The sequence below is a fragment of the Ambystoma mexicanum genome, chromosome 12 (genome assembly GCF_040938575.1).
Source record: "Ambystoma mexicanum isolate Mex_15411 chromosome 12, UKY_AmexF1_1, whole genome shotgun sequence".
In the NCBI taxonomy this organism is placed as follows: domain Eukaryota; kingdom Metazoa; phylum Chordata; class Amphibia; order Caudata; family Ambystomatidae; genus Ambystoma; species Ambystoma mexicanum.
This window is the reverse complement of record NC_090936.1, coordinates 1141174149-1141198522: the sequence shown is the minus strand read 5'-3', so window position 1 is coordinate 1141198522 and position 24374 is coordinate 1141174149. Positions and strand designations below refer to the sequence as shown.

Here is a 24374-nt window from a genome sequence, read left to right as displayed (position 1 = left end):
GTGAGGCCACAACAGAACCCATACAAGGGCAGAGAATCCCTATACCCCACCAGTGGGTGAGAAAACAAATAAGCAAAGTGGGGCTGAGAAAGCGGATAGCACATGCTGGGCTGAGGATCAGAAGACCCCACGAGGGGGTGAGAAAACTGAGCATTGAAGCAGGGCTGGGAAAGCCCATAGTTCAAGTCGGAGTGAGAATCCAAATACCCCATGAGATGGTGAGCGAACCACTAACCAAAGGAGGGCTGAGAAGCCATAGAGCCCTGGCCGGGATGAGATTTCCTAACCAGGTTTAAAGAAACCACTAAAATGGGCATGCCCACACAGGGCTGAGAAGCAAGATAGCCCATGTGGTGGTGAGAGAATCGAGCAACAAATAGAGGCTGAAGAGCGTGGGAGGCCAAGCCGGGCCAAGACTCAAAATAGTCCACAAGGGGATAAGAAGTTCCACAAACCAAGCAAGGGAACGTCTCAAGACGCTGCAAGGCACCAAGTACCCCAAGCTCGGGTGAGATACCTTTTATCAGTTTTGTGACTATCGACCAGCTCAGATCAGGAGAGCCTGTTGCCTCCAACGAGGAGAACACATCCACGAAGACCTGGAAATGTTTGAAAGGCCTAACGAGGCCTTTTTGTTGAGCGAAAGACTGAGACACATTTTAAACTGCAATAGTAGGCCTAACGCCAGAGAAGACCCTGAACTCCTTTGGCAGGAGTCAGAAAACCAGCCAGTTTAAGGAGCTAAGCTACATTTCGTTTTATCAATTTTTATAGTGGTAGGGCAGATCTTAATGTAACATGGGCTCGGACAGAGTTTCTCTGTTGGACATCCTGAGAAGTAGGGTTAGAATAGGCCTTACTTTTTAATGGATTGCATTCTCCCACAGATTCCTCATGTTGATAGTTATCCAGCGTCAGCTGCTCGGAATCCATTTCGATATGGCGCATAGTGCTGCTCCATGTAGACTCCCTTATATATGGCCATGCCACTCCTGTGGCGTCCCCCAGGGCTCTAACCTCTCTCCTTGGCTGTTCAACCAATACCTGACACTCCTTGCCCACCGCATCGCCACCCTCTGCCCCAATTTTCAGTGCTATTCGGATGATACCCAGCTCATTTTCAGGCTACCCTCGGCCTCCTCCTCTCCTTCCCTCATCTCTGTCTGTCTGCTATCCAGGGGTGGTGTGCCGCCAACGGCCTCTTCCTTAATGCCAGTAAGACTGACATTCTACTCATTGGCACACCCTCTCCCTCCTTCCCTTCAGCTCTCTGGCCGGCCTCTCTTAGCCCTCTTCCTGCTCCCACCTGCAAGGCTAAAAACCTTGGGGTCATCTTTGACTCCACACACTCCTTCTCTCCTCACATCTCCGACGTCTCTAGGAGATCACATTACCAGCTGCACCTTCTCAGAGGTATGCTTCCTCTCCTCTCCTTCCCCCAGAAGCTCAGTCTCCAGAGCCCTGGTTCTCTCTAAACTGGACTACTGCAACAGCCTCATCTAAATCTGCCTGCCTCTACTCTCCGCCCTCTGCAACTTATCCAAAACAGGACTACGAGACTTGTCCTTGGCCTCAAACCCAGGGATCGTATCTCTCCAGGACTGAAATCCCTGCACTGGCTCCCAGTGGCTCCAAGGATTAAGTTCAAAACCCTCTGCATTATCCACAAGGCCTTCTGGGGCCTGGGACCTCATTACCTTCAACTGTCTTCCTAAATACCATCCTTCCCGGGCTCTTCGCTCATCTGCCTCCAACTCCCTCAGGGTTAGCCACTTCTCCAAGCAACGAGTTGGTGGTCGATCTCTCTCCACGGCTGGGGCCTCCCTCTGGAACAGCCTTCCTGCCTCCCTGAAACTCAAGGAGAACCATCTCTGGTTCCGGAAACACCGCAAAAGCTTCCTCTTTGTTTCTGCCTTTTCTGCCTCTCTCCCCTGCTGAAATTACCTGCCGATTCTGCACCGGTTACCTGGCCACTCTTTCTGATCCTGGGGCCAGGTCCCGCCTTTTGCTCACCTGCCCTGCCTCCCCCTGCACTTGGGGACTGGTTCTGAAATCCCTTCAGTCCCCTTACCTGCACTTATGTCTGCTCTTACCTTGCACTTGCCACCATCAGACTGTTTTTATTTATTCGTATTTATTCTTCCTACATGTACTGCACTGCACTTTCCCCTCTCCCTTCCGCTGAATGACACCTGGCCTAGGTGGATCGTTGTTTGTCTTCCACTGTTCTGCACTCATCGCGCCTTGAAACACTTGTGTATAAGCGCGTTATAAATGCCATATATCATATCATATATCACTCCTCGACAATGGACGTGACGTCGATCGTCATATTAAAGGAATTAACTATGCCCCCCCTTACCTCAGTTCCTTTTTCCGCGCGTTCAGGGCGCTTCTCTGAACACGCTAGTTATTCAAACTAATTCAATCCTACATCAGTATGTCGGTGCCTAAACTGTGCGGATTTAAACACTGCAAGGACTGCAATGGTCCCTCATGAACCCTCACACTATCTGTGTGTGGTGTCTTGTTGTCATCCATGATACAGAGCAATATGGTTCTGGTCCAACAATGAACTCGAAGGCGGTGAAGGAACGCTCTGCAAAACAGGCGCTTGGCAGATCGCTGTCAAAATCCCTAGCTAAGTGGCTTCCAAGGTCCTCGGAGCACAATACTGAAGGGCCTACTCCCGAGAAACATCAAGAAGGACATCGACACAAGAAGTCCAAGAAACATTGGCACTCACGTAGCGAATCTCACCACTTGTTGCACAAGAAGAAACGGCAGCGCGACTGATTCTTCGTGTGATCGGGGTAAGTCGTACCCAGCTAAGAGAGCATCTAGGGAGAGGAGTGGGAGGACTTCAAGAATCGGATGTTGAAGGTCCTTGAAAAGGTCTTGGCTGGTACAGCTGCAGCCGCAACGCTGCAGGTGGATTCAACTGCTCCAGGTCTAGCACGAAGATGGCCAAGGGAGGTTGAACACCCTCGAGCGAAGGAGAAACCTCAACCTGCACTGATACCATTGGCAGCCCCCTCAGGCAAAGAAGCCCCTCAACCGGTGGAAGCCACGCAAGATCAAAGCTTCTGTGAGGGGTCAGAAATGTGAGGCAGACAACTTTGTAAAGAGTTTTCAAAATTCGCCATTTCGTTAAATATAAAGGATGGTTAAACGCCTCACTATCCCTACCCTGATGAGGATTTCCCTGCCTAAAATAAACTAAAGGAAACACTCTTAAAGGATATCTGTCTCTCACACTTTTACATTCAACAAATCAATAAGGAAATGCATGACAGTTCAAAACAACAAAATTAATATAACAATTGAATTTGTAATATGACCAGTCTCTTATGATCTGGGTGAATTCCCTTCCCCAGATTCAAGCAAGATACTGCTCCACAGTTCAAAAAGAAACAAGGAAATCCTAGTAACAAAGTCCCAACATGGTTCTTTGTAACTTCAACTTGACAATGGAAAGTTCTGACACTTCAATGATATACCAAAGAAAATAGGATGTTATTTCTTTTCTTTGACCGAGAATGTGTCTTAGAATTCTTTTCTTCACATAATTGTCTTTGTCAGGATGATTTTTGCCACAACTGAATACTTCTGAAGAAATGTAACTCCTCCATAGCAGGACTATGCAGTTTTTCATCCAGCACCACAAACAACATACACTGTCTTTATTAGGATCACTTTACAGCACTTCATCAACTGCTACCTGGTTTACTCCCATGCCAGGCCTAATAATTCAAAGGTTTGCCATCCAGGTATACTCCTGTGCCCAAAAGCGCATTTCACAAAATAGAATGTGCTTCAGTGGTAACCTCCAACTTAAACAACTTTACAACAGCTTCACAATGTTCATTATTTTTCAGCATTACATTCTTTAGAAAGTCTTCAGGGAAAACATTGGTGCTCTTCAATACTTTTCTGCAAATCATGCTCCTCTCTTTCTAAATAACCTTTTCCAGAAGGGCAGCCTTTTTGCCAATTTCTTTTCCCCGCTGCACAAGTAACCAAATACTGATAACAGATATACTCTTATTCTGTTCCTTTCTTGGCTTTGGCAATGGGTGTTTATATCGGCTTGTTATTTTTCACAAAATATTAATAACTTGTTTCACAACGCTTGGCCCCTCCTTTACTCACCTTTGGCAATATCTGTTGGACTTCAATTACTTTTGGTTTTTCTTGACTTGGGTAATGGTTGAATACATTAGCTTTTAACAATGTTGCCGGATCTGGTTGTTGAATTCTCCATAAACTCACATGCTTAATTTTGCAGTCATTTGGCTTTAACAAATGAGTTTAGCTGCTTTCTGACTGCTAACAGCTCTTCCGCTCATACGCAAGTGAAAAAAGCTTCCCTGAACACACGAGCAATCTCTGAGCGCTGCTGGGTCACTTGCCCCTTGTGAACTCGCCAGGTAAGTCGCATTCTCATGATCCTCTTGGCATTCACATGGTCTTCTGCTGCAGTGACTCCTCGCGACCCGACTGCCAGTTTCTCCTGGGCCGCCTTCGTCCACGCCACTCGTTTCTGGAGCTTCCTTCGCTCCTGAGTGTGTCTGGTTCACGCCAGCCACCGGAGAGCTCTCAAGAGGTAAAACTTCCCTTGCTGATTTCACTTCCCACTGAGCAACCTCCGCACAATGAGTCTCCAAAGGGCACACGTCCCTCCAACATGCTTCCTGCTTCACGACCCCTGCAATTGGGACAACTAGAGGCATAGACCCTCTCAGAAGCCACTGTCTTTGGCTTTACAGTGGTCCCGGCGTGTTCTCGTTCTTTCTCTCTCTCTCTCTCTCTCTTTCTCTCTCTCTCTCTCTCTCTCTCTCTCTCTCTCTCTCTCTCTCTCTCTCTCTCTCTCTCTCTCTCTCTCTCTCTCTCTCTCTTTCTCTTTCTCTCTCTCTCTCTCTCCCCAACCTTGGCTGCATACGCCGTCTGCAGGGCAACTCCTTTTTTCTCTTTTTCTCTCCCCTGGGGGGCCCTTTTAGGCTAATCAGTCTCCCTCTGGTGTGGTTAATTTACACTACACTAATTATTTGACTACTCCTGCATCATTGTTTCTCTTCAGCCCTCTTCCTCGTCCCGGTTCTTGGGGAATTATAGGGCCGTTTTTCTGACTTCTTGTTCAGTCTTAACTTATTTTTGTTCCCTATGCTTTCCTTTACAGAAATATCATAAGGATCAGTCATACAAGATTGAAAAGAGGAATAAGGTTTCTGATGGTTTAAACAGTTATTATACAGACTTCCGGTCACTATCTCTTTGTGAGTTAAGGGGGCTTTCAACTTCATAAGTCTCCCTAGTTTTAGAAGTGTTTATATTTCGTTCAATGCCAAAGGATTTTGCATGGATTTTACCCACATTAAGATGTTCCAACTTTCGGAACAGAAAGATTGTTGTATATATATATATTTTTTTTAATTAAAATGATTTAGTTTGTAAACAAACTTCATTTATAGTTTACATTCAATCATCATTTGAAAAAAGATATATTTGTATGCTCTTTAAACTAAACATTGCATTTGTTATTAGTGTATGGAAATCTTTCCTTAATCTAATATCATAGGTCCATTCATAATTGCTTCCCAAAATTGAATTATTCTGCATGTAATTAGATGATCATTGCCTGTTACAATCTGTGTCTATCATTCATCCGAAGTAAGCTTTCTCGGTGTCCGCTTAAACATATTTGTGAATATACCTTTTTTCATTTAGTTCCTGGCATTCCATGAATATGTGGAAAAGAGATTCTTTCTGGTTTTGTTGTCTGCAGAATCTACATAATGCTTGTTCTGACGTTATTTTTTTTGTACTTCTTAAATATTCTCTTGTCGGAAGGATGTTTAGTATTAGCCTCAGGAAGATGTCTCTGAACCGATGGTCAGGAAAGGGATATAGGTAGTGAGGTAGTTTGTTCAGTTTTCTTATTTCCATTTCAGAATGTATATTAATTTGATATTTTGATTTCTCTATCAATGTTTGTATCCAATCATTAAGTTGGAGTATACACTAATCCAGTCAGTGTGCGAAAAACTCAAAAACCTCGACTGGGCTAATACTCAAACCGAAGCATCAGACAACAAACTGCTAGCTCATCTGCCACAGACCCTGTGCAAAGTAAATGAACTACAGAGGTTTATTAAAAAATGTCCTAATAGACCATCCCGGAATTTCTTACTCAGGATAAGACTAAACCTAATTGAAACCAATGAGATCCGCTACATCAGAGGTAACTCAGACTCGTATGAATGCCGCTTTTGTGGAGCAGAAAAGGAAGCCATACGTCATCTACTAATGATTTGCCCAGAGAACCAAAAGATAAGATCAGCCTACCTCGATCCACTCCGGGCAAATGGGCCTTTCGACATAGACCAATGGTGGCACAGACTAATCGGTGGCGACAGAACAACATGGCAAATTGCCCCTGTGAAGATCATACAAGAAACATTGAAAATGTTAGGCTGAGGAAACTCAATATTTGAAAATCAGTTGATCAAGAGCTTTGTATAGTTCCATTTGGAACAAACACATATAAAAAAAAAAGAAATTAAGTTGGAGTTTTAGTTTTGCTTTGTTTGGGCGATTGATCAGAAGTTCTGAGGTAATCTCTTCATTCCACATAAGTTGTCTGCGAGTATTTCCCCACACAGTTGTTATAGCTTCATCTGTTTGTGGTGTTACGCGTAATATATCCATTGCAGGGATCCTTACTGTAATAATCGTCTTTCTATAGATGTTTGTTCTTCCATATCACTGTTGATCGAAGTGATTGTAATGCTAATTCATATCGCATCCTTGTAATTGGATATGTCGCTGGTAGTGAGAGGATTTTCCTCCAAAAGTTGGCTTCTAATATTGACCCAGTTTGTACCGGAATGTTCAGGGTGCTTTCACTTCTGTACGATGTTATTGCTACGACTTTTTGTAGAAAGTGATCACGGCCTTCAATGAGAACTTCCTGTATTTTCTATGGATTATTAGTCCTTGACGTGCCAGAGATTGCATTTTTATTATCAGATGTTTTACCCAATTCATTTGTCTCAGATTGGTTTATCCATACTCCCAGATATTTTACAGTAGTTATTGGGAGTATTTTCTCTCCTTTTATGAATATTGCTAATTCCTTTTCCTGCTAATTTGTTATTTTTGTCAATGCCATCACTTCGTTTTTTTGTTATTAATTAGAAGATAATTTCTTTCTGTATTTTGGACTAGTGCTGCTAGTCTTTTCTGTAGTCCATTTTCTGTTTTATTTTATCTAGTATCACAATATCGTCTGCAAAAAGCATGTATGGAATGTTCACATTATTCAGTTTTGGGGGGGGCCTCCAGTTATGGCAACATCGGTTGTTCTTAAGTCTGCTATGTAGATAATAAACAAGGTTTCTGCCAATGGGCAGCCTTGTGTTAGCCCCGAGGTAGTTAGCTACTCTTTTGATACTGCACCTTGCTGAGAGAATCGCACTTTTATCGATGTTTGTGAGTATAGCGTGATTATGGGCTCTAATATTTCTTTAGGGCACTTCCATGATTTTAATTTTGCCCATAGGTTTTGTCGATTCAGAGTCGAATGCTTGTTGAAGTCCCACAAAAATTGCATATAAATTCTTCTTTGTTCTATATGCTTCATGTTTTAGCATATTCAATATCATCAGATTTGTGTTGGTACCAACATTCTTTGTGAATCCTGTCTGTCGGATATCAAGCAGATTGTTCTGAGTTGCCCATGCAGTAAGATTTATCTGGATGGTTCCTGCATATAATTTCCTTAGTGGATCTAGCAGGGAAATCGGTCGGTAGTTGGCCGAAGAGTTCTATTGCCCTGCTTGTGTATAGGAATTAGGATTGCAGTTTTCCACGTCAAGGGTATTTCCGCATAGATGTTTATGGTGTTAAATAAGTGGTAGCATATATCTGCACACTATTCGGGATTCTCCTTCATTATTGAGTTGCTTAGTCCATCAGTCCCAGGAGCTCTTGAGCTGTTCAAGTGTTGTATCTGATTTAGAATATCTAAGCAATCCCTTCGTATTTCCCATGATGCTTGTTGTTGCTCCTGTTCTTTTCTTCTGTCATTGTTTCGACTCGAGTATAGGTTTGAGAAATGCTCTATCCATTCTCTTTGTCACCCCTGAGGTTCATTTGTAATTAGCATCTTCGCTATTATTGAATAGCTTCCAAAGGTCTTTAGTGTTTCTCTTGTTTAAAGCTCGGCATCCTTTTGTAGAATTAGAGCTTGGTTATATTTCATCCAGTTCCTATGTTGTTGCTTTAGTCATTTTATCATTCTCAGTCTCTTCTTTTTTCAGCTTTTTTGCTTCTTTCAGTTTTTCTTAGCTCTCTTTTTTTGTACAATCTGTTTGTTGTATACATGCGGGTGAGTTCCCTTCATCATTTGCCCATTATGTCTGAATGGAATAAGTAGTAGCGGGCATTTTCGTTTTTTTTGCCCAAGATGTTTTTATCCTTGAATGAGCGCTTTAGTTTTGTTAGCTGTTCATCAGAGATCCTTAACTTGTAAGAGTTGTTCGCTGGTTCCAATATCAGTATTTCTATCATTTGGGTCTTTTCATGTAGTGCATTCCAAGTCATTAATAGTTTAGGATGTTCACTTCGTTCTGTTGGCAATACTTCAATTCTCTTGACCTTCTGAATCATTGTCTCTGAGATGTAAATATAATCGAGTAGGGCTGGGGTCCCATTTCCATATCTGGTTGATTTTAATCTTGTTTTGTGTGCACCAAGCTTATTAGCTAGTATCAGGTTTCATTTTTCCATTTCTGTTTTCCATATTCTTGCTTTTGATAGTTAACCTTCCGCTATTTCGAGGCCCGTTGACGTATAAAGGTGTATGTTTAGGTCATCATAATTGCCCGTCACCTGTAGGTTGTCAATGTAAGATAGGACTGTATCCAAGAAGGTCGCCTCTTGGATACCAGCTGTGCTCCAATAAAGGTTAAATATTGCTATTAAACCATCATTTGTTAAGTTGGTCATTTCCGTATTTATTTTTTGTTTCTTTGTTGTTGGTTTCAAAATTGGGATTTGTATGAATCGTTTCGGATTATTAGAGTCAATAAATTTGAAGTTTCTGCCTTGATTAGGGTGAGCAATTTCCCTGAAGGCCGTCCCCTCAATCAATTGATAGCTGGATTTAGCAAGGTTTGATATCCATCACATGTTGGTTTTGCTGTTAGCCACGTCTCCTGCAGGCATATCAAGTCAAACATTTGTAGGTCGTAGTTGTTGTTTTAAAATAAATGTTGTGCACCTCTCGTGTTCCAAGAGCATAACGAGAGTGTTTCAGATATTCTTGGTTGTTACTGTAGATTCGTCCTTCGTATGTCGGTTAGTTTCTCGTTTCCTGACGATTGTTTTAGAGTGTTCTTGTCCTGGATTAAGTGTCCCCTAACTTCGTTTTGGCTTTGGATCAAAAATTCATTAATGTAAGATTTGAGATGTGTTTATCGATGTGTATGATCTCATAACAACAAGCCATAACATACTTTGGCATTTGTGAAGTATCCTCCCAAGTGGAATACAAACACTGCGTCTCATCCCACAGAGTCCTCCCATTCCTCTGGGCCCCTTCTCCTCCAAGGTGATCCTCCCGCAGAACACCACCCCCAAGGTCAGGATGAGGAAGCCTCTGCCTTTCACTGGCCACCTGGGAGGAGACTTTAGGCAGGGTTCTAGTGTTAGTATGTAGGATTCATCACACTTCATACCAGACACTAGATCCATGTTCTTCATCTCGATGCAGTCGTTTTTTTATGAGGAAGGCAACCCAATACCTTTCGGGTTCGAGACGATGAGGGGCGTGCCTCCTTGGATCCTGAGCCAGGTTTGATGGCGGACCCAGATGGGTTACTGCAACTCGAGGAGGGCCTCCACGATGGCAGTGGTTTGGACACATCTCTGGATGGTGAAGTTCAGCAGTTAAACCCATACACACTCACAATACTGCTAGGCGGTCGAAGGTTGTTGTGGCCTTGGGACTCGCCGTGCTGACTAAACCAGTGTCATGTACGCCCTCACCGACATCCTTGACCAAGGACCACAGGCTGAGCAGGCTTTGCCATTTAATGCTGTGGCAATGCCTGTGCTCAAACGGCAGTCAACCCAGAGCTCACAAAAAAGTACAAGCCAGCAAGGGGGAGCTTTCCATTCTTGAGGGCTCGCCCTACCTTCACCTTGGGGAAAGTGGCTCTTAAGCCGAGAATGCCTCGTGTGCCTTTGCTAAATTCTCTAAGCATTATTTCAGAAGCATCCGATCACCACCTAGTGGGAGGAGAGGCCAAGAATGGCTTCTTGGAGATAGTGGCTGATGGCAAAGAAATACCTGTCAAGTCTTCAAGCAAGTTTGGACGCAGCACACTGTGTGTCGTGCCATGGGCACCTCGACAGTACTGCGCAGGTCTGCTTATGTGAGGAGCTCATTCTGAATGTTGAGTCGAAGCTGCTGGACCTTGCATTCGACAGTGAACATATTTTTGGCCCCCAAGTCAATGAATCATTAGAAAGGTTCAATGACTCTAAGCTGACAGCCAAGTCACTAGGATTAGCAGTACAGCAGCAACCACTACAACAGAATGTTGCCTTTGGGTCCAGAGGATGGGGGGGGGGTTTACAGGAGATACTCAACCTTTCCCAGAAGGGCACAAGTGCCCCAGACCAAACTGGGGCCATGTAGGCTCCCATAGCCAGGTTGAGGAGGGTTGAGACAGTCTACTGCTGCTGTAGCATTGACGACCCTCAAACCTCTTTGAGGTCTCCACCCTCAAACCCCACCAATACTTCTCTAGGTTAGAGGGAGAGTCTCTGGGTTCTTGGACAAATGACAGGACATTTACTTCCGACGCCTGGGTCCTTAAATTAATTGAGTGGGGTTACTTCCTCTTGTTTATGAGGGGACCTCTGGACAGATCTCCACATCCCTCCTGACAGTCAGAATGGGAGCTCCAGGAAGTGCTGCAGGCCCTTCTTTTGAAGGGAGCAGTAGAGGAAGTGCCAGTCGAGGAAATAGGGTTGGGTTGGTACTCCCAATGCTTCCTGGTCCCCAAGAAAGTGTGAGGACTCTGTTCAAATCCCTGAGGTCAGAATGGAGCAAATTCTCGAGGAAGGACAAATTCAGAATGGTGACGTTGAGGGAAATTCTCCAGGCTTTGCAGTTCCAAGACTGGCTGGTGTCGCTGAACCTTCGGGGTGCCTATTTTCATGTGCCTATCTACAGGAAGCACAGCTGGTTCCTACGTTTCATCATCAGGGATGCACATTACCAATTCCAAGTGCTCCCTTTTGGCTTGACCTCTGGCCTCAGGCCTCAGGGTCTTTACCAAGGTGATGGCAGCAGTAGCAGCCCACCTCAAGAGAGCCGGCGTCTTTGTTTTTCCATACTTGGACGACTGGCTGATCCAAGCACGGCTGATGGAACAGGTTTCAAGGCACCTCGAGGACACCTGTTCGCTACTGCAAGTCTTGGGTTTCTCCCTGAAATTAAAGAAATCGGACCTCACCAGCGCAAATGCTCTGCCTATTGGAGTGCCTTTAGACACCCGTGAAAGGAACGCTTTTCCTCCCAAGGAGAGTGGCACACATGGTCATTCTCTCCCAGAACTCAGTCTCCCTGCATCGGCTTTCCTGCACCTACTGAGCCTCATGGCATCCTATATTTTCCTGGTGCCACAGTCCAGACTCTGGATGAGATGCCTTCAATGACTTCAGGAGTCAGTGGTCGCAGTATTTCGGCGAGATGTCAGATGTCCTCCAGGTGTTGTCTGTGGCGAACGACCGGACCTCGTGGAGCGACAGGACATGTATGTTAGCGGGAGAACCTTTCTGGCCGGAGAAGCAGCGTGTCACTGACGCATCGCTGAAGGGCTGTGGAGCTCATTGCGGCTCTCTTCAAATCAGTGGTCATTGGTCTCGGAAGGAGAAAGGTTACCACATCACTCTGCTGGATCTGGGAGCAGTCAGACTAGCGCTGGCAGCTTTTGCATCTTCTCTACGGTGAGGGAAACATGTCCTGGTGTTAACGGACAACAAAGTGACCATGCACAACCTCAACAAGCAGGGAGGCGTGCGACCACTGCCCCTCTGCAGGGAAGCCATGCAGCTTTGGTTCTGGATGCAAGATAACATCTCAGCCGCTGCAACTCATCTTGCAAGGGTTGAGAATGGGTTGCCGATGCTTTGAGGTACAGCTTGGTCTCCCACAAATGGGAGCTATGCCTGTCGGTCACACCCGATGGCGCACCCTGACATTGGAATTACCCCAAAGGGAAGCATTGGGAGATGCATTTGTGGTGGAGTGAGTCTTTGGCCTCCATTTTGCATTCCTGCTGCTACCAGTCACCCCTTGGGTTCTCATGAGGTTGCAGAGATTCAGGGGTCACCTTATCCAGATGTCCCTAAACTGGGTCGAGGAAGACGCGGTTCTTGGATCTACTGGAACGGGCTGTATATGCCCACCTCTCTGGCTTCCCCGTAGGCTGGACCTCTTGTCAGTCGGAAGGCAGTGTGCTTCACCTGAACCCGGACCCTCTCAGCCTGCATGCATGGCTCTTGAGAGACTGCAGTACAGGGACTTCGGACAACGAGGTGCTAGAGGTGGGGGTTAGGTACACGTAGACCATCCACTAGGCCTCTTTATGTATGCAGATGGAGAACATTTGTGACTTGGTGCAAGGCAAAGCGGGTGGATCCTATGTCGTGTCCCTCCTCCTCTGTGATGGACTTTTTGTTGGCTGTAGCAAAATTAGGCCTGCAAGTGTGCATAGTGAAGGGGCATATGGCAGCTCTTCCCCTTTTACAAAAGACGCTGGAACAAGTTTCCTTCTTTACCATCCCAGTGGTGGTCCAGTTTTTGAAGGGCCTGGTTAATTCTTTCCCTCCTTCCATGATTGGGTTTTGAACTTGTTTCTCACCTTCCTGATGATTGCTCCATTTGAGCCTTTGAATTCAGCTCGCATCAGACTCGTCACATTGAAGACTGCTTATTTGGTGGCAATCGCATCCGCGAGACGAGTCAGTGAATTGCAGCGACTCTCTTGTAAAGCTCCTTTCCTGAATTTAGTTTAAAGAGAACGTTTCTTTGAAACTTTTTACCAAAGGTGGTGTCAGAATTCCATCTAGGAAAGAGCATCGATCTTCCAGCGTTTTACCCTCTACTCCATCATTCGAAGGATGAGGAGAGTCCCCACTGATTGGATCCTAAGAGGGCACTGAGTTTTTACCCGACTAGAACTGGCTCTTTAAGGAAAGATGACCAGTTCATTGGGCTTTCACAAGCTAGGTTGGGGTGAACAGTTACTAACCAAACTCTCTCTTGCTCGATAGTGTTATGCATTTTGGAATGTTACCAAAACTTGGTTAAGGAGAATACAGCAGGATTTAGGGCCCATTCTACCAGAGGGGTTGTGGCCTCCTCAGCTCTGTTAACATGCAAATGCAATTTTCTATACTTAAAGGGAAAATACAGGCTGCGAGAATGCTCGAACCTTGAGAGATCCATGTTTTAGTGTTTCTGCCATTTTGGATTGGGCCTAGTTTCTGCCACATCCCAAGTTAACTTTTGAAGTTGCAGAGTACTTGCCTGGATAGCAAGGCTGTGCAAATATTAATCACAGTTATTGTTTCAAAGATGAGGTTCCTGTTATCCTTTCTCATTAAGCTTTTCCCAGGGAAGTTGAGCACATGAAATAGTAACTATGGGCCTCATTACGAGTCAGCGGTAGCAGTGCCGGAAAAACCTGCAGGCTGCCGCCGGACCGGTAATTCCATTCCGCCTCTGTGATTGCCGGAATCACCGGGGCATTACAACCCCGGTGACCCGGTAATTCTGGAGGCGGAATTCTGTTAAGCCCCATTCCCATAGGACTCCATGGGGATGGGGACCATGGAAACAGCAGTTCCGTCTATGACAGAGCCAGTGTTTCCATGTCTGCCTGCAGGCGGATGCTATTAGTCCCGCCAGGTCAGACCTGATGGTAGTGTCACAGTGATTCCATTACTCTTGGTCCATAGATCCTTCTTCTCCACTCGGCCAGCCCACCATCTCCTTGTCAGCATGATGGTAGTGTTAACACATTTCTTAGTGTGCAAACTTTGGAATGTCAATGTGGCAATATATTCACGGTGTGGGTGATGGGAATATCCACTTGGCCGTGAAGGGATGCACGTTTACCAGGATTTCTTATTTAACTGCACCTTTTCCGTAGATTGATCAGTTTTCCACCAGCCTGCTGCAGGAACAAGTCTCACAACAAACTGTAGAGCAGGAACACTTATGGACAAACAGTAACATAATGACCATGAAGGAAATGTTTCATGTATGTTCTGCTTTTTCATGATCAACATGCGACCTGTAAACATGCAAACCTCTGCTTGGGTATCAGAGTAATAAGAGGTCTGATGGACTGAACGGTCAATAACTATATCTGCTTCATGATTGTCCTATATTTTAGCTGAATTGCGGCCCCATTTATGTGACTGATTTTATTCTTTTTTAAGGATGACCGCTTGAAGATTGACGTCATTGAATGGCTGGTCTTCGATCCTGCGCACAGAGCGGAAGCGCTTAAGCAGAGCAATGCAATAATGAGAAATTTCCTGGGTATGGTGCAACACGTTTGATCTATTTAAACAAATTTAGAAATGTGTAATAGAACACTGCATAAACATTGCCAAAGCAGTACAATGTATTTGACCGAAAGTCACTGTTAAAATTTCAGATATATTGAAATCAATCGTTAATATCTTTTGTAGAGTTTTAACATTGAAGTGTTTTTACAAGATCTACATCAAGCGACATAACATATTCAGCAGCCTTTTATAATGATCTGGTACCTATTGCTCTGTTAGTATACTTAATGTGTATTCATATGCTGGAAATGCATTTGAGGGACAGGGCCTCCATGTCGTTGTCCTGTACTCCCTTATGTGTGTTCTGTGTTATTTTCTGCACAAGAGTCCAGTGGGACCGCTGGGAGTGCAGCTCTTCCTCTTTTTGGTCATGGTGAACAGAGACCCTTGGGATACCCATATGGCACCCATGTTCTTGGGCACCTTTGTGTTGCCCACAGAGCAGGGTATGGGCTGGTGGCAGCTCCATGCTGAATTTGACAGGTGCTCTGAGTATCCTCCATTTTGGGACACCCAGGCCTTGCAATATGAATCAGTGGATTCCTGATCGGAGACCAGATGGGCCCTGTGGCCTCTTGCTTTCTATTTCCCGTTACCTTGTTTTCCCGAAGTCCCGTGAAGCCCTGACTCTGTCCCTTTCCCCTGACTAGCTGTTGGGTGGAAGAACCATAGATGGTATTGTGGGGGAAGTTCAGGCCAGACTGGCGGGGGCTTCCCAGTGACTCTGTTGTGGGTACACCGTTGGGGTGGGACCTAGGTGAATAGAGTGTGTGATCAATATACATTCTGTTATGGGTGTCTGGTTTCTGTGTGTGTGACACAATGAAGGAGACAGCCCTGCCTGAAACTGACATGAATGCAGTGTGGTGTGCTGAAAGGCTGGGTGCTTGCCCCAATCAGCATTCCTTGTTATGGGTGTCTGGGTGGAAGTGAATAGACTGTGAATGCCTGATTGGCTGCCTGCCTGCTTGAATGCCCTTATGTGTGATTATCTAACTGAGCCTGGCTCAGCCAGAGTGAATGAGGGACAAATGTGTATATCTGGCGACCTCTTAGCAATTTGTTCAGAAGCTGAAGTTGAAACTTGAAGCTTATCATTGAAGCCCAGCTGGGAGTAGAATTGCTGCTGCTTTCCTTCGATGAAATCTAAAACCTGTTGAGTCTTGTCAAGGACTGATTAGAGAGAGGACCTGGCTAGGAGAGCAAAAGCTGATCTTCATCGATGTACCCTGGAAGCCAGTCCCGAAAGGCTGTCGACCGGAGAAGGGTTCCACCGCGAATCTTGAAGTAAAGCGCTGGGCCATCGAAGTCCATTTCCGTCGACTGGGGTTCGGAGGATTTCCGTAACCGATGGATGCCAGTCGAGTCATGTTGCCTAGAAGTGGGGACAGCTTGACGCCTTGCTGCTTGACGACCACAGCCGCGAAATCTCTGCCTTAACCTAAGAACATTTGATAGAGGGCTCCCTTGCCATCACCGTCGGCCACTTTGTCCCGTCAGAGAAAGTCAAGATCGTCTGCTACTGAGAAAAGTCCGCCGGTGGGCTTCTCGCCACCAGAAGCTCAGACATCCCGAGGACACTGACGAAGTGAAGATCCGAAGTCCAGCCCGTGGTAGAGTCCCAATCACTGAAGCTATCCCGAGGTACGTGTTGCGCTTGCAGCACCGACAGGCCAGAGGACCGCTGCAGCAAATCCTGACGCCCGCTGCTGCGCCTACATCCCTCACTGAGTCTTCTTTGCTGCACCAAACACTTAGCATCAAGGTGCACTGCACGCCTCATCTTCACAGGACTTCCACGATCGATCAGTAAAGAGCACTGCGAAGGTTGAAGCTGCAGGAGCACTGCAAGTGTTCCACTTTTCTTCGAGGAATCTTTACGCCCTATGGCTCCTGCTTTAAAGGGATCCCACCCTCGAGGGATCAGTCGACGAACCGTCGAAACTCTTCTAACTCTGGTACATTGGGGTGGTTTCTTTTTTGACCAGGAAGACTTATTTAAACATTTATGGACTGCGCTTGTTAATACTCTTTATTACAAGTTGCCCAGGTGGGGCGATGCTCACTCAAAATTGTCTTAGTAGCTAAAAAAACATTTGCCATTGTTTTGTCTTCCTTCCTTTGATCTATGCTGTTACTTCTTGCTGCATGATTTGTATGCCATCTTATAACTGTCATAAATTGGTGCATTTTGAAAGAATCTGAAGCGAAGTGTGGTACCACATAGACATTGTATGTATTTGCCATATTAGAACTTCCAGAGTACAAAGTGTGTCATTAATGTATGTATATACCTTGAACTTTATTTTTATATAAAGAACTGTCAGCACATAACATATGTGGATATTCCTTTGTGGGGTCTTGGGCACTACACTGTACTTAAGAGCCAGCCCGCATCACCTCCTGAGAACTTAAGCTTTGGTTGCTCGTCCATTGCTACCACAATAGAGCACCTTGGCTCGCGTGCTCTGTGTGCTTCTACTCTGCCATATAGAGGACCGGAGTACAGAAACCCCCCCCCCCCTCCCCCTTCCAGTCTTTATATATGCACGTGGACACAATTGGTGCATAGTGGATGTATTGTCTGTACGGTGTGAGGTCCATTTTTGAAGATAGTCATTTTGGAATCGACTCATTGTACAGAACACTTAAGGATGGTAGAGGATAAATGTAAGTTGCTCCTGTGCACCTTTTTAGTGTAAGGTGCCCAAATGCATATGTGTTTTTGTCACACTGTCTTTGTTTGCAGTCTTCCTCTCGGGCAGGAGTCGAAAATGGCCATGTATCGATGTGCTGCTCCATGGCTCAGGCCAGACCTCTGCAAGTAGCATTTGTGTGCCAGAAACTAGTTTTCAATGGGCAGGGAGTGCTAGACTCCCTAATCCGCATCCAAACCAGAGTGAGGGCAAGATGGCTGAGCTGACTATCTGTGATTGAATAGCCACTTAGCTGTCCAGGCTTATGACAAATGCTCTAGGATGGCAACTGACTTTCCCTTCGACTATTCCCCCAACAAGGTAATATACCACACTTGGGGCAATAAATCAGATGGAAAGACCTAAGAGTGCCCTTTTGCTCTCTTGTGATTGTTGGAATAAAAAATCTTTTTGCAACTTTCCCGCCATAGTTTTCTATGGAACCCCATTCTTTTAGCTTTGTTTTTTATTCTGACCGAAGTTTCCAAAAGGAAGTAAAGCTTTCAGCTTCACTTTCCTTTTGCTAATTATTTATGGGGAAACGGAATAGCCCTTCAGACTGTCAGTACTGGCAAACTTTGTTTCTCTTTTTAATTCTTGTATTTTTACATTGCAAACAGCACCTTACAGTGTAGTGCAATGGGGATGCTTTTGTATCCCCTAACCTTTTGCACTCGGATTTTTGGTTACTTTGAAATGTTTCTAAAGACAAGCAGTTGCATTTGTACTGCTGTTGCTATATTTTTCTTGTGACAGTCACGTTTACGAGATATGGCTAGCGCCCTAAAACAGCCGTGCCATGAGATTTTTGCTTGTTCTCTGGCCCTATTGGAGTTTGGTTTCTTTTTGCCTTCTCAAGTCAGAAAATCCCATATAAGGTCATGCTCTTGCCTTGGAAAGTGCCTGCTTTCGTGGGCTAGTGATCCTTTGAGCGTTTGTGACACAAGGATGGGGCTGGGACTGTCTAGTCCCAGTCCACATCCTTGGTGCCAGAAAGTCTGCTGCTGCGGGTGGATGTGAAGTCAGTAGTTGTCCCTAATTGGGCATCTACTGGCTTTTTGAATGATGCAGATCCTTTCCATAGGTGGGCTTGAACTGCTTCCAGCTCCAGTTTTGGATAAAAGGGGGGACTCCTGCAGCAATTCTTCAGGTCTACGTTTGAGCCAAGAATCCTCTGAAGAAGAGCAGCCCATTGATGACTGAAGGATGACCTCTGCAGTGGACCAGCATGTTCCCTAATGATTGGCCCTGTGAAGCACTGCTCCTCTGACTGATCTCGGAAGAGCTGTGTCAATGCTTTGACCCTTGGATTAGTGAGGCCATCTAGTTTTGACTGACTAGTTTCCAACTATTTAGACCAACTAGTTTCGACCGCTTCTCGAGGTTGCATGCCCCGTGCCTTCAGAAGTGTCCCTAGACTGCCTGGTGGACTGACCAGTTCACTCGTGGGTAACCTCACTAGAATCATCGCTGCTCCACATTCAAGCTTGGAACTTTGCTCGTTCCATAAGGTGCCTTCTCCCAAAGCTTTCTAGCATCAAAGGAACCTGTCCTGGAACAACTTCTTTGACCGCTACTGGATATTACATCCAGTCAACATCCACGACTGGATGTCGTTGCCTGCAAGTGGTGAGTGTTGCTGGAACTCGCCTTCCTCTATCCCGTGAAGTGTCCTGAAGAGGTTTGCATTGCAAAAGTCTGCATTCTTTCCTCAACATGGGCTTGCGTCTTGCAGTTCCACCTGAATGGAAGAAGCACCCAAACCTGGACACACCTCACCAAGACAATTGCTTGTCAATTCAGTGCTCTAATAGTCATTTTGGGTCATGTTACCAACAGCCAATTAGACTGGGCCCCTTAGCTCCACCCCTGGGGCTATCTTCAGATTGTTTACTGCACGTTAAGTGTTCGGTGTCCTCAAAATAATTTTGTCTATTTTTACCAAGTCAGTTCTGTCCACCTTGTCGCATACCAAGTCGGTGCCGTCCACCTTGTCGCATACCAAGTCGGTGCCGTCCACCTTGTCGCATACCAAGTCGGTGCCGTCCACCTTGTCGCATACCAAGTCGGTTCCGACCAAGGGTCATTGACGAGGTGGACAGAGGTCGGTTCCGTCCACCTCATTGACGGGCAGGTCAGTTTTGTCGACGGACGGCCAAGTCAGTTTTGTTGACAAGTACCCCCTTGTCGATGACCAAATCTACTCCAAACCCCTTGGTTTCTCAACTGCAGTTCCAACAGGGTCTGCAGGGGATTGAGACGCTCCATCAGCACTGTCGTACCCCCACAGGCCAATTTGTGCTCAGCCATTGTTTTCAATGGCCCCTATTTGTGCAATCTGCTGTCCACTGCCCATCTATGGGCGCCCCTTAACAGCTGCTACAGCATGACGCAGACTGACATGGGAATTCAGGACATTTTTTCACAGACCATGATGAAGGCGATGTAATCATGCCTACAAGCATGCCACCACAAGCTACATTAGCGCCCGTTAGGCTGCCGCCTAAGCAATTGCCTGTTAAATTGGAACCTTCTCCCAGTACAGGTTCCAAGCAGACACCTGTTCAAGTTGACACACCTTCAAGACCCGTCGGCCTCTACTCCACATGTGCCTCCTCCCTTGCAGCCTTGTGCTTTTCCTGTGGACGGTTTGGTTCCTCCACAATCTTCCGGACACCCTTCCCAGGTCCCATTTCTTCCACCAGCAACCAAACTCGCGATACTGAAACTGATGACTATCCAATGGATCGCTCTCTACGCACTTACTCAAAGTTTAGGGACCTAGTGCCAGGGGACAGCAAGTCAGCCGGTGTACCTCCCGACGAAATTGTACTTTTCATGCTCTCTTCTCGTGCGCGGTGAACGTATTTAATAATCTCCCAGAGGAGTAGAAAAAGGAGGAGTTCCTGTATCAAAGGTGTGAGCCTACAATAAAGTCAGTGGTAGTCATTCCGGTGCTGGACGTTATTTGAGAAGACAGCCGTTTGGTCATAAGGAAATATGTTTTCGTCACCACCCTAAAAAGATCATTTTGAAAATAAGTTCAAGGCCCCAGATTCCGCACCTACAAGCCTCTGCACAAAGCCCACTCCGGGCTATGTCTCAGCGGCTGCACAAAAAAGCTATGCTAACCCTTCAACCCCTTCTATGGTTTCCCCAGACAAGGAAAGCCAACAACCGGACGCTTTCGGCAAAGTTTTATTTCTACAGCCGCTACAACAATCGGGGTGGCAAACTGCAGTTCTCGCCCGCTACGACCAGCAACTTCAGTTCGAGATGTGTTCAATACTGACTTTTTATCTGATGACCAGCGTGAGTAGGTGCTTCACTGCTGTGTGAAGATGAGGCTGCATTTCCATTGCTGTGGACATCGCAGAAACGTGATTCTGCCAGATGGGTTATAATGGGGCTGTGTTGTGCTGTCAGGTTTGGCTCAAGGCCACAACTTCTGGTCGTACGTTCAGTCCAAGGTGGTGGACATGCATTAAAGTGGATGAGTTCCTGCAGGCCATCAAGGCTGATACAGACACTGTTTGTTCATTAGGTACACTGCAACTGGGATGACAGTCCTTTCGTTGGTTCCATGTGATGATGTCGCCAAAGAATTACTGTGGGTGCAGGATATTGTTGCAACCCCTGTTCCCCTTGACCGCATATATATATGGTTACCATATATAAAGTCACCACAGCCTTTTCCTGCGGCCCATATGTATTACGACCATATATATGGGGATAATATCACTGCATACCCTTTCGTTCTGGAAAATCCAGATTTCAATGGATTGCATTTAACCGCAGATTGCTCATCTGATTTCCCTTCCAGCGTCAGCTGCTCAGACCTTTTGACAGGGGGCGTAGCGCGACTTGACATAGACCATTGACTCGGCTGTGATGCTCCTCGACTCTGGACAGTGATGTCGGCAATACATATATTACATCACTGTGCCCCCGTACCTCGGTTCCTTTTTTCCCAATGCACAGCATGCTGTTTTTCGCAACGGGTCTCTTCAGTGAGGAGTTTCTGTTCCAATGTGTCGCTGATATGTTGGCTCTAAAGCCTTGGGATTCAAGCGCTGCCAAGACTGCGGCTTGAAGATGTCCACCACGGAACTACCTGGTGCCTGTGTGCCTGCGTGTTGTGTCTCAGGAAGGACATGATGCTGAGCAGTCCAGTTCCCGTAAGCAGATGAACATGAAGTCTATCATGGTATGGTCAGTGAAGCTAGCGCTCGGGCATTCTCCGGTGAAACCCCCAGCATTTTCGACTCCACCCACCCATCCTGTCACACCCCCTTCCCCTGGTTGTCATTCCATGACACTGAAGGGCCACGCCCTAGGAGGAGGACAGGCACCACAAAGAAGCGCTCACACTCTCAAAGCGTTTTGCGCCATTTGTCCTTGTCCCATAAAGAAAAAGAAGGGACGCCATTGGCGCAGACACACATACCAGTGGGGTAAGTTCTGCCTGGCTATGGGTGCCCTGAGGAAAGAGCCATTTAAGGATCAAATGCTCCAGCTTTTCCAAAATGCCTCGGTCTGTATGGCTCTGTCCTCAATGCCACAGGCGGGTGAGGCACCAATTGCAGCTCGAACTTGACTTCTGTTTAGCCACTTTTGCCACTGGTGGCCCTCAAGGCTTCTGCGCTGAGAGGCCTCGGGAACAATTCCGCCGACGTCTACATCGCGCCGGCGGTCGAGCGTTCTTTTGTCTGTGAGTTGCATTCAGAGTTCTTCAACTCTGAGATAGATTTACGATGAGGAAGGGTATCCAATCCCTTTTGGCATGGAGCCAATGCGCTGGGGAGGTGGGGTGGGAGGCTCTTTCTGATTGTTTTCACAGTCTAAGCCGATTTGCTGACCCTGACTGAATGTGTGCACATTGCAAGTAGGCTTGACTCATCCCATGACCTTAACTTACACCAGACATCTTTATGGACACCACAATGCCCAGTACAGGACAGTTGAGAAGTTGGTCCTGTCCTTGAGTCTGGGTGCCCTGGCCAAGCCCCTTGCAGTATATGACCTTACAGACATTTTGGACAAAGATCGCAAACCAAGGGGGTGTTGCCCTTTAATGTGGCCATATTGGATCCCATTTGTGGCAAAAATCATGTTGCACGCCATCTGTGGACCCCAAACTCACTAAGAAGTACAAACCGTCCAGGGGTGTCTTACCGTTCCTGACGTCTCACCCTACCCCAGAGGGTTTGGTGGTTCAAGACACTACAGTGAACTTGAGACCAGCCGCATCCACCTCTAACCTTCCCACAGGCAGAGTCCAAGAAAACAGATTTCTAAACTCTGTCTACCTGTTCACCATAATTTGGGTTGGCCTACACATTTCTGCCCACCAGGGTTGATTTTAGAAATCTGTCTTTGCAGGGATAATAGATTCTTTGTAGGTGAGTCTCTTCCACGTTTCCCATAGACTCCTACTGGTGCCCTCCTGTATTTGTATTTGGTTTATTTGTAACGTGCACCTACCGGCCCGGGGACATCAGGGCGCAACTTAGGCTTATATACATACAAAGAGGTAATATACTTACAAGGTTATATACAGGTGAATGTGCAGACATGAATATATACAAACTAACAATAGAAGTTAACAGATATACCTAGAGGCAGAGGTACCTTGGTTCTGATCAAAAAGCCATGATTTCGATTTTTGCTTGAAGGTGTTAAGTGAGTTTTCAGATCTGATGGTGACAGGGAGGGTATTCCACAGCTTGGAGGCAAAGACAGGGAAACTCGTAACGCCCCCCCCCCTGCTTTTTTGAGTTTGAACTTAGGAACAGAGAGGCTGTGGAGCTGAGCAGTTCTTTGAGGTCGGGTGGAGGAATGGAAGGAGAGCCGGTTGCAGAGGTAAGGTGGGGGGGGCCTTGTTGGCTAGGCATTTGTGCGTGAGGGCGAGTGTTTTCAGTGAAATTCTCTGCTTGACAGGTAACCAGTGTAGGTTGGATCTAGATTCAGAGATGTGGTGGTTTCTGGGAATGTTTAATGCCGCCCTAATGGCATTGTTCTGGGTGATTTGAAGTTTATTCGAATTCCGTTGGCTGCTCCCTAGGTATAGAGCGCAACAATAGTCAATTTTAGACATAATAAGCGTTCTGGCTAAGGTGACGCTGTTCAGTGGTCAGCAATGGTCTACAAGCTGCAATATGTTTACAAGTGTAAGCCAACGCTGATCTGACAGCATTGGTTTGTCGGGTCAGGGAGAGGGTAGCGTCCAGGTAAAAACCTAATGTTTTAGTGTCTTTGGAGACTTTGATGGTATTACCATCTATGATAAATGACTGGTAGGAGGGATCTAGCTTGCCAAGACATTGCAGTGAGCCCAAGATGAGGAGCTCTGTCTTGTCGTCATTGAGACATAATTCGGGCCATCCAGGCCTGGATGACCAGATAAACGTCATTCAAGGCCTTAGTGTCAAATAAGTAGTCGCCAGTGATGGGGATGAGTATCTGGGTGTCGTCAGCATAGTTAGTATATGAGACACCCAGATAATCAAGTACATCAAAGAGCGGCTTAGTAAAAATATAAAGTGTGGGTGACGCACAAGATCCTTGGGGAACGCCGCAGTGAATTGGAGCAGGGTCAGCGGCTGCGGATGGTGAGAAGACCCTCATGGATCTGTTAGGAAGGATTTGATCCAAGCCGAGGCAGAGTCCAAGAAATGGGCAGCAGAGTGGAGGTGCCGGCATAGGATTTGGTGATTGACCAGATCAAAAGCTGCGGAGAGGTCTAGGAGAAGGAGCTGCTTCTTCTGGGGCTTCTAGTTCGTCCATTGACCCCCAGAACACTTCTTTTGGGTCTCTTCGGGCCTTACTTGGGTTGTTAGCCACATAACCCGCATCTGTTGGGTAGAACTGATCTAGCTCCACTAAAGCGGAGGACTATTTACTTTCCTGCCATGTTTCCTGTCGAACTTTACACCTGCTTTGGAACCCTTTCGAATTTAATCTGGGGTAATGACCTGCCCCTCTGCATTTTTCCTGGATCCACAAGTGGTTCTGTGAGCTCTG

General features: G+C 46.2%; 1 protein-coding gene across 2 annotated transcripts in view; it reads left to right on the top strand.

The window, feature by feature from the left end:
• The window catches only part of NUP107 (nucleoporin 107), a 790450-nt gene that overhangs the window by 596410 nt on the left and 169666 nt on the right, over positions 1-24374 (top strand). For both annotated transcript variants that reach the window (XM_069629720.1, XM_069629721.1), the window contains one exon: positions 14524-14626. In XM_069629720.1, the coding sequence (XP_069485821.1) occupies positions 14524-14626 (103 nt within the window). The remainder of the gene's footprint in view (positions 1-14523; positions 14627-24374) is intronic.